This window comes from Cheilinus undulatus, linkage group 23, assembly GCF_018320785.1.
Source record: "Cheilinus undulatus linkage group 23, ASM1832078v1, whole genome shotgun sequence".
Classification (NCBI taxonomy): Eukaryota; Metazoa; Chordata; class Actinopteri; order Labriformes; family Labridae; genus Cheilinus; species Cheilinus undulatus.
In genome coordinates, this window is record NC_054887.1 from 8,543,348 (window position 1) to 8,556,475 (window position 13,128).

Genomic DNA, 13,128 nt, shown 5'->3' on the forward strand with positions numbered 1-13,128 from the left:
AATGTTGAGAATGCATTTTTCCACCTTTATTTGCACTAGCCTAATTGTCGCCTATGTATATAGTTATCTTTGGCACTGTGTTTTGCACACCCAAAGTCCTCAAAAAATGACTGGTGATTGTTCTAAACATGTATAGGTTCACATTTCAAATATCAAATCAAAACCTCATGAGCAATAACAAAATTTCTTCTCATAAAAGCCATGAAAAACAAATCTGTTTTTGTGTTTTTCTTGTTTTAAACTGCTGACAATTCCATTTAATGTGCAATAATCATTAACCAGATGTTGAAAAGTCAAGTTCAAGTACTCCTAGGAAAAGGGACCAAAGCTCTCAGACTTAGGGCATTTCCTGACTATTTTACAGCCATAACAAAATATGTCCAAACCACCATTTTTAGACTCAGTAGGTAAAGGGTTAAAAGAGAAATAGAAAGGCTTTCCAACAGTAGAAGAATTATTGCCAAGAAGCACTGATACAACGGAAGACAAACTTCCTTACTTTTTCTGTTAAAGTTTACTTGACAAGCTGCCTCCAGTACTAATTAGATATTGTTTGGGCCAGGAGCTCATTCAGAGCTCTAAAATATAATCATTACAATTGAAATGTTGGGCAAAAAAACTATTCAGATTAGAAATAAAAATTATGACAAACACTTCATTTACTTTGCAGGCTACCGGACATTTCAGACTTAGTCATATCTCTTTTTAGTGTTATAAAAAGAAAGAAGAGATCTGCGCTGTAAACTGGCCGTCACCGTCTGCCCTCTGGCACTTATAATTACCCTCTATTTATCATAATATCTGAGGTATCGCAGCCACTCTCCTCTCAGTCTGGAGCAGTTTCCAGATGGCCTCCTTCTGTTTGCATGCTGCCTCTTTAATAGCTACAAAAACCTTTTATGTCCCAACTCTAAGAGCTGACCACCCTTTAGAAAACTCACACATAAAGACTATTGATTATACTGTAAACTGAACATAAAGAATAATGATAGTATCGTATACAAGTCATATATCATGGATATATAAATTAAATATTCTAATATCAGCTGAAGTTTGGTTGACTGCAACATCATCGCTGTTAACCACGGCACATGTGGTGTTTCTAATTCACTTCAAAGACACTTTTAAGGCTGAAAAAACAACAAATAATTAATTTTCCTTTACTTCTCTGACCTGGAGACTGAAACCATAATAAAGGGATCAGGTATTTTGCCGTATTACGTAGCTCCATTTTGTAAACTCTTGTGGTGATGCCGGCCGAACAGTGAATTTATGGGGGTGTGTAATTTATATGATGGTTGTTTTCAGCTTCCATATTTATCAACATCAGCTCAGTCGTGCGCTGTGATTGGCCAGATACTCAGGTTTCATGAATCACATGTGGACCTTACCGTAAAATGATTTGTACACCCAAATCTGCGCTGGTTTCTACGCAAATTGATAAATGATGTGTCCATCTTGTTCTGTGTTTAGTCTTGTGGACTGTCCTGAAATTATACATCTGTTTTTATTTTTTATTTTTTTGTAATAACTTGCCCAAGGACAATTGATGAAATGTAGCTTTTGTGCTAATTCTGGCATATTTACATTGACATGCATGGGGATATGTTGTGTGCTGTCCTTATTCAATAAACTTAAATGACTAAATGCAGTGTTTGCTAAAGTTGTCCCTAAGGCTGGGGAATATATTGAGCAGTTAAGAGAGACTGATATAAGAGCTGCATTATTATTTACAAATCAAAGTCCTAGACTTCCACAACACTTCCATCCTCTTGTCCAAACATGCATGTTAGAGCTGGATATTCTATCCTCTTGAAAAATGTTATTTAATAGTACAGGAAGTGCCAAAGTTTTTGCACAATTGCAAATGTGACTTCAACCTACTGATACTGCCAAGAGTACATCTGATCCAGCTTTCTAAATTCATTGACATTTTGTAGCCTGAGGGCTCGACACGGCTGCTTTCACACTGGATTCCATTCAAGCTCCAGATTAAATAAAAAGATACTGAACCTGAAACTTCTTTGGCACTGGACTGTGAAAGCTACACCGCAGACTTTAGTCCCACTTGTAACTGGCCTCTCATTTATCTGCAAGTACTGACAAGCCCTGGGTTAAACGCTGCTGCCCTGTCAATTACTGCAGCTTTGAGTTCAGAAGGCTTTAATGTGTACCTGCTACGATTTGTAAACGTTTGCTACATCTGCTGCAGCCCTACAGGTATGCACTTGTGTTTTTCTCTTGAGTTCACACCAGTTCCACAAGTTTGAGCAGAAAATCCATCACAAGTGTCCCTGTTCTCACCTTACACCACGCTGCAAAGTGCAGACACACTGCAATGTCTCTTCAAGTGTCTTTCAGGGCGCCCCCTTACATGCAGAATCTTTTTCTTGGCTAAAAAGCTCTTGGCCATGCCAGAAAGTAAGGGAAAGGCATCCCAAAAAATATCTAAATGCCTGTACCGTTAGCCTAATAGCATAACTACCCAAGTCATTTTTGGGCCAAATTTTGATAACTGCGTAACTCTACTCTCCTAACGCTGCTGATTCATTGTGCCTTATTGCCTTCATCCTCGGCCAATCAGAATGCTTGTTACAGTCCATAATCCCTATATGCCTAAATCATCTATTAATTATTATCTATTGAGTTGTTTTTATTTGTTCTCTCTTGTTAACACTGTTCTCACATCTGGTGGTACTTACTGTTACAGTGTAAGTTAAAAATCCTTTAAAAATATGTATTCTTTCTGAAAACCTTAAAATATGACTTAGACAGTTATGCTATGAGGTGATAACATAGTGGAAAATATCCAGCCAAGTGTCAGCAAACAAGCCTGTAGGGCAGTGGTGGCAAACTTATTATTCATTATTACAATTAGTGAAACGGGGATCACCTGAGTGTCCCAAGTGATTGTAGTTTAAAGACACCTGTGTCTGGAAGGTCTAGTCACTGGTTAATCAGCATTCCTGGCTACCATTACACCATGAATACAAAATAACACTCCAAGAAACTCAGAGAAAAGGTTATTGAAAAGTATAAGTCAGGGGCGGATATTAAAAAAAATTCCAAGGCACTGTACATCCTCCAGAGTTCAGTTAAATCCATCATGAAGACATGGAAGGAATATGGCACATGGGTAAATCTGCCTAGATCAGATTAATGGAATCGAGATGGGCTCCATGGTCAAGTGGGAGAACGTTCTTTGATCTGATGAGACTGAAATGGTGCTTTCTGGCCATCAGACAAGACACCAAAAAACTGCACATCACCACAAACACACCATCCCCACTGTGAAGCGCAGTGGTGGCAGCATCATGCTGTGGGGATGCTTCTCAGCAGCCAGCCCTGGAAGGCTTGTGAAGGTAGAGAATAAAACTGATTTGGAAATAAATGAAAATTCTGGAGGAGAATCTTATGCAGTCTACAAGAGAACTATGGCTTTATTTTTCTGGAAGACAATGAGCCTAAGGATACAGGGAAAGCTACACAGAAATAGTTTAAAGACAACAAGGCGAATGTTCTAGAATGGCCGAGTCAAAGCCAAAACCTCAATCCAATAGAGAATTAGTGGCGTGACTCGAAAAGGGCTGTTCACGCCTGATCCCTCCTCTTGCAGTCTGCAAGAGAACTACAGCTTGGGAGATGTTCTGGAGAAAGTGACTGTGCCAACACTTTTTGTGACTTTGTGACTTGAGGCCTCCCTCCTTAATTGATAGATGGAAAAAACAATGAATAAAAACAATAAATATGAGCTACAGTTTTCACCAAATCAATCTCAAATTAATCAAGTAAATTCATAATTTATCACCTCATTTTTTAATTTCCATGAGTTATTATTTATCACCTCCACTTTTATCAATTTCCATATGCACACATATGTTACACATAACTTATAATGAATGGGTGAGAAAGTGTATTGGACATTTTAAAATCAATAAACATTGCAAATTAATATTTTTCAAAAACGTCTCACAGGCCTGATAAAACCTAAAGGCAGGCCAGATGTGGCCTGTGGGTTGTCAGTTTGACCCTCTATGTAGAGTTTTGAATTTTTGATATGGTGGTGGAAAAATAAAAATCTATCAATATCTGTTTTGGAAATAGATTCAATTATTTCTGTACTTACTGGTCTAAACACGCAGGTAAATTCTTTTTGTGCAAAGTTTTGTGCAATTTGGAGCACCTGGCAATTTTTGATGGATTCATCCTCTCGTACACCTATCTTTCAAAACAGATGCATTGTTTTTAAGTTTTCTGTGCTACTGACCATTACAAAAACCTGAAATGTTATTGATTTGAACAAAAAAATATGAGGGAAAGTATCGAAGATTTTGACCAGTTTAATTTGTTATACAAGTATAAATACTAATAAGCAATTAAAGCCTGAGTAAGTACAACTTCTTTCTGCTTTTTCTTACACAAGAAAATGTTGAGACATTTTTCGCACAAGGCCGGGCATGTTGGCCCATCCCAGATTATTTCTTTCCTTTTCTTAAGGTCTTTGTCTCTGCTATTTCATAAAACAGGCACTCAGATAGGTCCATTCTCCGCTAACTAATCCTTACACGTGGTGAATCAGAGATAAAAAGAAACTTACGTTTACACACGAGGGTGGGCGTTGTCCAGCTGCCCTGTGAAGCTCCTTCGACCTCCTTGCATCTGATGAGATTTGAAGTTCCTGCTTTCCTGACGTAACCCTCTACGCACGCGTAGCGAAACGTGCTGCCTTTTTGATAGCAGGTGCCAGGCGGAGTTTTAGTCAGGGGTTGCGGAGGAATTGGTGGGCATGGACAATCAGCTGGAGCTGAAAATAAAAGATGGTTGAGATGGTGACAACAGAAATTTAATGGTTTATTTCTGTGATTATGTGTTAGTTTCATATGATAGTGCTGTAAACAGACCTTCAGTACAAACATTTTTCACAGGTAAAAGTGCATTTGTAACTTTGAGAAAAGCAATTCTACACATTTAAAAAAGTATTTTTGATCGGTTTTAATTCCATCGATGAAAAATATGACCAAATAAATTTGTTCACTACCCTTTTTACATGTGGAAGATGAGACAAAGACTAGTGAAAAATAGATCTTTCATCATAAAAATGTGAATAAAAGATAGTTTAGTTTTTGCCAAGGCGACTAATTGAGAGTAAAATATCAGCGATAGACAGTCAGATTTTCAAAATCCCAGATTTTTCTTCACTAACATAAACACAAGCAGAGACAGGATGAAAGAGCAGAAGGAGTGAATGTGTATTTTGTGTGCGTTCCTGTGTGAAGCAGAGAGAACACGAAATGTTCAGCTGGTTGAATTTGTAAATCCTCTGTGTATGCTGGGAGTACTTAAATCAGATTAATCCATAATATGGTAGCTTTATTTATATGTGCCACATTTTAACCCCTTTTCATAACTGTTTCCACCTGTTTTGCCTTATTTGTTTCTACATTAGATGCAATTTGCCACTTTAAGCCATTTTATTGCCACCTTAAACCCATTTATGTCCCTTTTTAAAGGCTTTTCACCATTTTTCTGCCCAGTTGTGCCGCCTTAGGACAAATTTTGCCACTGTAAACTTTTTTTTTGCCACTTTTAACCACATTTTGCTACTTTGAACCCAGTTCGCTACCTGTCAGCCATTTTTCACCATTTTTACTGGCCATGTGTGCCACTCTTAGCCAGTTTTTACCACTGTTTAACCAGTTTTTACCATTTTTGCTGCCCTTTTTGCCACTTCTTTCCTTTATTAACCCCTAATTGCTGCTTTATTATTTTTCTACCCATCAAACCTATTTCTGCCACTAACCACTTCTCATAGAATACCTATTTCCATCAATTCTTGCAAATTCAGCTACTGTTACTTCTTTTTGCCACTTTTTTTTTACTGATTACTGATTACTTTTTGAAAAGGAAACAACTCACTGCTGTTCTTTGTTCTTCTTTTAATGAAGAAATGTCAAGTTCTGATAAAACTGGCGCTTTAGCAGCATCCACGCTAATCTCTTCCACCAAAGTTGCACCAGTTTCAAACCGATTTCATTCAAGCATAATTGCACCAGTCTCTTGTTGCTGCTTACGTCACGACTCTGCCGCGCCTGAAAGTACTGGCCCTCAACGCTGATTGGTCCTGTCACTTTCTAACCGGGCCCACAGGGTACAGATGGGAGCTTTGCAAGATGGATTCACCAGTGAGAAACAAGGAAACGGGCGTATCCATCTGCGTTGCAAGGTAACGGCTTTTCATCATTTTCACCAACCACTTTTTTCTTTCTGAACCCATATTTTCTGCTTCATCCCTTTTCTAGCTGTTTTAACCAGTTTTTGTTATTTTTAACCAGTTTTTGCCACTCATTAACTTCTTTCAAAACCTTTTTTCTGCCACTCTTTGCCACTTTTATCCCATTTTTTCTCATTTGCAGTCTGTTTTGGCCACTTTTTAACTGATTTCTTCCATTCTTACTGCCTTTCTTGCCAATAGCAGCCATTTCTTGTCACTTGAAGACAAATTTTGCAACTTTCAATCAATTTTTGCCTCTCTTTAACCACTTTTTAAAACCACTTTTCAATACTTCAAGTTTTGCTACTTGTTTTACATTTTTGCTACTTTTAAACTGATTTTTTTTTACAATACTGCACATTTTTTGCTACTGTATGCCAAATGTTGCCACTTTAAGCCAAATTCTGCCATTTTAAACTGCTTTTCATCCTTTTTAGCACCCATATTCATTATCTCCCTTCTTTCTTAAGCTAAATTTGCTCCTTTATTCCTTTTATACCTCCTTTAACCATTTTTGCCACTTATAGCCAATTTTTGCCACTTTTCAACACTTTATTTCTGCAAATCTTTGCCACTTTAATCCAATTTTTCTTCTTTACACCTTATTTTGGCCCTCCTGATTTCCACCATTCTTAATGCCCATTGTGCCATTTAAAGCCAATTTTTTGTTACTTTTAACCCTTTATACGACTTCAGCTGATTTTTTTAGTCATTTTAAACTAATTTTTACCACTTTTTAACCACTTTTCAAGATTTTACTGTGCATTTCTGTCACTTTCTTTCTTTCTTAACAAGAATTGGCTGCTTTATCCCTTTTCTAACCTACTGTTGCCACTTTGGACCAATTTTGCCAATATTTTACCACTTTTCAACACTTCTCTCTGCCAACTTTGCAATTTTTAAACCCATTTTTCACCATTTTAAATGCCCATTTGACCACTATCAGTGAATTTTTTTGCCACTTTATTCCAAATTTTGCCACTATTAACCCATTTTTGCCACTCTTCCCCACTTTTCACCACTAATTTCTGCCCAATTTTCTAACTTTGAACCCAATTTTGCCAATTTTCACCTTTAATTTCCGAGTATTTAATATTTTTCCACTCAAATGTAATTATTTTTCTTCTTTATTCTCTTGTGTTCTAACATTACTTTCCAAGCAGTGTAGTTCAGTGTTAATATAACCAATAAAAAGATCATTTTGATTCAAAAATAAATAGGTCATGTTTTGAAAAGGTTATCTTGTACTACAGCTCTCCTACTACAGCTTATCTTTCCTTCCTGACCACATGGCCATCGCTTCCCACACAGCAATGCCATTTTTAACAGACCCAGGCTCCGTCCATGCAAGCTCAAGATAGTGACAAGTGATACAACCTACTGCAGCATGACTTACTATTACAACTACAACAAAACAACTACTTCTAGCACAAACATTACACATGAAACTGCAAAAAGCACACAGGAGAAAATAAGGAGTCAGAGGAGTTTTCCTTGACCATTATTCTTCCCCCAGTGAGCATTATTCCTCTTTACCAAATCCACCGTCTGGCCTGTTGCTTCATGGGACATCTCCTTAACTGTCTTTTGCAAATTCTGTCCCTGCACTCCCAGATCTCTCAGTAATGAAAGAGCTGATTAAACTTTTAGAGGCTAAAATGACTAACATGGGACTAGAGCATTTTAATCTAAAGACTAAGACAAAAACTGAAATAGCTACCAAAATTAACACTGTTATGATATCATGTGTCTTAAAATGATACTATTTGCATTATTTTAATGCCTGACGGAATAGGAAAGAACCAGAAGTTTAAAAATATACTCCTAGTTCACAGCACAGCTGTGAAAGAGAGGAATGAAATCATCTGAAAATTTCTGGCAAACCCCTAAACACTTCCCACACTGTGCAAAACTTTTGTCAAAGTTCCAGTATTTAAATGTTGATAGTGTTTTCAGACAATATGCAGGAGTTTACAGAAGCTATTTTTGGTTTCTGAAAACAAGAAATGACATAATGTTGGGTGACTAGAACTCCCTTTTCCATGATATCAGTAGTGACTGATTTTTTAATTAGTATCATACAGTCACCTTTCTTCTCCATTCTGCCAAACACGTTGGACTTCAGCAGACCATGTCTACCTGTCTAAATGGTTGCTGCCACGTAAACACCAGTGATGTATTTGTGTTCATGATTAGATGAAAAACAGGTATACCTAATAAAGTGATCAGTGAGTGTGTAACATTATCTTATCCCAGGTGGGATCGCTAGGAGGCTGGGGCCAATCCCAGCTGTCACTGAGCAAGAAGCGGGTACACTGTGAATCGGCCCCCATCAGATACAGGACTGATATTTAGAAAAAGTTGATGCTTGGGGGGGGATTTTGTGCGACTGTTGATGGACATCCATTTTCAGGTCTCTCCACAGATGTTTGACAGGCCTAAAGTCAGGGCTCTGGCTTGGCCACTCTAGGACACTGAAAACTGTCGCTAAGCCACTCCTGCAGTGCCTTGGCTGTGTGCTGAGGGTCGTTGTCATGCTGGAAGTTGAACCTTCGGCCCACTCTGAGATCCTGATAAACAGGTTTTTACTGAGGAGATCTCTGTACTTTGCTCCATTCAACTTTCTCTCAACCCTGAGCAGTCTCCCAGTCCTTACTGCTGAAAAAGCACCCCCATAGCATGATGCTGCCACCACCATGCTTCACTGTTGGGGTGGAACTTTGCAGGTGATGAGCGGTGCCTGGTTTCCTCTGGACATAATGTTTAGAAATGAGGCCAGACAGTTCATTCTTCATTTCATCAGACCAAAGAATCTTGTTTCTGAGAGTCCTTTAGGTGCTTTCTTGGCAAACTCAACGCGGACTTTTATGTGTTTTACACTAAGGAGACGCATTTGCGATGGACCCTCTAGACTAGGGCCTATCTCCACACAGGATCTCTGGAGCTCAGGCAGAGCGACCGCTGGGTTCTTGGCCACCTCTTTTACTAAGACCCTCTCCCCTGATTGCTCAGTTTGGCCGGGCAAACAGTTCTTGGACGAGTCCTGGTTGCAGCAAACGTCCTCTATCTGTGAATTATGGAGGTCTCTGTGCTCTTGGGAACCTTCAGTGCAGCAGAAGATTTTCGTAACCTTCCTCAGATCTGTGCCTTGCAACGACCCGGTCTCTGAGCTCTGATGCAGCTCCTCTGACCTCATAAATTGGTTTTTGCTTTGATATGCATCAGATGTGAGGTCCTCTATAGCAGTGGCTCTCAACCTTGGGGTCACAAGACACTTAAAGGGGGTCACCAGATGCCTTAAAAAAACTAAGAATATTTTTTAAATTACACCGTTGCCACTTCATGCCAATTTGATCAAATGTGAATCCTTTTTTTTTTAACCATTTTCTAACCCAATTCGGCCCCTTTTAGAACATTTTTGCCAATTTAAACCCATTTTTGTCCATTTTAAACCCTTTCCATCACTTTTTTCTGCCTGTTTTTGCCACTTCTGTACCAATTCTTGCCACTTTCTGCCTATTGCTGCCTATATCAACAACTTTTTACATTCTTTTTTGCCCATTTTAACCAGTTAACCCATTTCAGTTTGATATAAATTTTCTATTCCATTCCACCAAATTTCCACCATTTTTTTTGCATTTTAAAGACATTTCAGCCACTTTTTTTCAGCCACATAATTTTTGTGCCCATTTTTTGCCACTTTTATCTAATTTCTGCCACTTTCAACACATTTATGTTCTTAAAAAAATCGAAATTCACCACCTTTTCCCGCCATTTTTGCCATTATTAACCAATTTTAGCGATTTTTAACCCATTTTAATTATATTTTTAATATAAATTATTTTTATTTAAAGAAGGCTATTTACTACACAAATGAATAAACACAAATATTTGTTTCTTTGATAGGAGTGGTTATAATCCAGGTCAAAAATTAAATATTAATAAAATAAAATGTTTTCACGGCTTAACTTCACAATAGACCATGATTTTGCTGACCTCCATGGTCCCCCAGTTTGGGGGTCGTGAGCCGAAAAGGTTGAGAACCTCTGCTCTGTGGGTGTGTGCCTTTCCAAATCATATCCATTCAGTTCAATTTACCACAGGTGGACTCCAATCCAGGTGTAGAAAATTCTCAGCAAAGATCAGGAGAAATTGGGGCAACCTGAGCTACAATTCTAATGTTTTTGCAAAGGGTCAGAAAACTTACCTTAATGGGATATCTCAGTTTTCTATTTTTTCACACATTTGCATAAATTTCTAAAATTGTGCTTTCACTTTCCCATAATGGGGTACTGAGTGAAGATTAATAGAAAAAACAAAGATTTTTGTCCTTTCTTTTTCTTTCTTTGTACATAAGTAATGCAAAATTCTGCTCATGATCAAATGTTCCGTTTTGTTTTTCTTTTAAAATTATCAAGTAAGACATATTCTTAATAACCGATACATAACATTTTTTCTATGTCTATTTTATGGACTTTGATTGATATCTTATATACTTTACTGAGCTTTACTTTTATGTTTCATGATTAATCAGTAACACATTAATACAAGGCGTTGACTTCTTGACCTCTGTTCAAACGGATATTTATCTATATAAGTAAAAGAGAAATAAACGGTCACATGACTCAGCAGTGTGTTACTTTGTATAGTTGTGTGCTTTAAATCATAAACAAATTTAAATGTTATAAATACTCAAAACGTAGACATAGGCTGTTAAATTCTGATATAAAAAGACATAGAGAATATGTCGCACTCTGTCGCTTTTACTCCGGTGTCCTGATAATGGACCAATAAGCTCAACATCACATTAAATAGTCTGTAACTGAGGATTTTTTTTTATTTTGTGGTATTTATTTACACTTACCGCCGTTGGAGCCGCGCGCAGCCTCGAGCGCGAACATCAACACAACCCAAACGGAGAATGACAGAGGAGAAACCAGATCCATCTGGCAGCTCTGCTGAGATCTAAAACATGTTTGACAGATTCCCGAAGACCCGTGAAGACCATCCTCAATCCTTCCTGCGCAGTGTTCAGCTGCCGAAAGGAGATCTACTTTCACTTTCTCTTGTTCTTCTGTCCCAGTGGTCGACGGTCGACGGGGGTTTGTGTGGTGCACGCCGCCATCTAGTGGACGACTGTGGTACGACGATTTGATGCAGTCAGCACAGTCTAGTCAGGCAGGTAACATTAGACTGCACTGACGGCTAGGTGCTTGAATTTTATACACCTGTGGCAATGGGTCTGATTGAAACTTCTGAATTCAATAACTAACAGGTGTAGCTAAATACTTTTTTCCATACAGTCCGGAAAGACCATGTGTCCTTCAAACTTCATGTTTACCTGGGAAAACATAAGGAAGCCCTTAAGGATCTATCCATGCATTTTATTTTGGAATAAGATTTGCCAGGTATGTTTTCAGATACGAGGGATTTGACTTGCTGTTTGGGACTGAAATGCAGGCCTGCCTAGGAACTGGCTGAGCCCCTGAAAGGGCCCTCCCCATAATTGATTTATTGATGATATCAATCTATGTATGTTGGTTCAGTAGCATTGGCAATAGCATCCTGGTTAACAGTTCCCTCATTAGAATTATTTATTTGTGGTACTTTAACCACTTCACAACCTATTTTCTATCCAATATTGCCAATATTTTTCATATATATATATATATATATATATACATATATATATATGTATATATATATATATATATATTACCATTTTTAACCCATTTTTGCCCTTTTTGGTAAATTTTTGTTTGAACTTGCACAGTTTGCCTTTTTTGTCCCCTTTTGCCAATTTCTGCAAGATCTTTTTGTAACTTGTTGCCATTTTTTTCTACTTTTTGCTGCTTTCCCCCCATTTCTGCCACTTTATTTAACATTTCTGCCATGTCTATCCTGTTTTTGCCCTCTCTTTCTGTCAGTTATTCCTGATTCAGTGGGAACCAGAAATAACTTTGAAGACTGATCCCATGCCTTTGATGACGGGAGGCCCTGAGAAAAGATGGGAGATCTTGATAAATTTAATCAGCTGACATTTAAAACTTTGATATGACACCGTTAGGCATTTCAAACTGAAAAAAACATTCATTTCAGGTCCATAGTCAGTTTAAAAAAAAAGCAAAAACGTACTTCAACGTCAGAAATGATGTCCATAGCATTTAGTGTTCTATTTGTTGCAAAAATTTGCAGCATGTGTTAATATGTAGCCTGTGCATCAAGGCACATTAAAGTACTAAAAAGATCATTGGAAAGATGGGCGTGTTTTTTCAGTTCAGTCTTGTTTTATGTGATTGAGAGTGCAATTTCAATCTCCATGTTTAGAACCCACAGGATAGACACACGGCTGAACTGAAGAATAAAATATTAATGTAAAATATTTTCTATAGCTACCATTTGAAAAGTGCATTTGTTGCGCTGAACAGTCTAAGTGTGACTAATATTAAAACAATCCCTAAGGGTTAAACCTCAAAAGCTTTAAATCTTTCTAAATAAATGAAAATAAAGTCCTGATGCTATGAGGCTCTAGTGAGTCGTCACAAGACAATGGGGTAAATTTCAATTCAAAGAATTCAAACAGACAGGTCAAGGATACCAAAGCTCTGAAGCCTACTCTGGCTGCAGCCGTTGCCTCACAAATATCAATGTAACAAAAACTAGAATCAATCAAGCAGCACCTCCATAACAACACACCAGCTGGGAAATAAGCTGTTACCTGCAGGGCAGTGCGATCCAGACTTACTGAGCAGGCTGCAGTATCCCTCCTTTATACCCTGTTGCTCCTCCCACTGGAAGTTTTCAATCATATTTTTTTTTGTCAAAAACAGATTTTCTCATCATTTAAAGACAGTTTA

The 13,128-nt window shown here is 37.9% G+C and overlaps 1 protein-coding gene across 5 annotated transcripts in view; it reads right to left on the reverse strand.

The window, feature by feature from the left end:
- il15ra (interleukin 15 receptor subunit alpha) overlaps positions 1-11,316 on the reverse strand; it is a 28,927-nt gene extending 17,611 nt beyond the window's left edge. For all 5 annotated transcript variants that reach the window (XM_041780612.1, XM_041780610.1, XM_041780611.1 and 2 more), the window contains exons 1-2: positions 11,136-11,316; positions 4,598-4,804 (exon numbers count right to left, since the gene is read on the reverse strand). In XM_041780612.1, the coding sequence (XP_041636546.1) occupies positions 4,598-4,804; positions 11,136-11,217 (289 nt within the window). In that variant the 5' untranslated portion in view covers positions 11,218-11,316. The remainder of the gene's footprint in view (positions 1-4,597; positions 4,805-11,135) is intronic.
- Between the last annotated feature and the right edge of the window lie 1,812 nt (positions 11,317-13,128).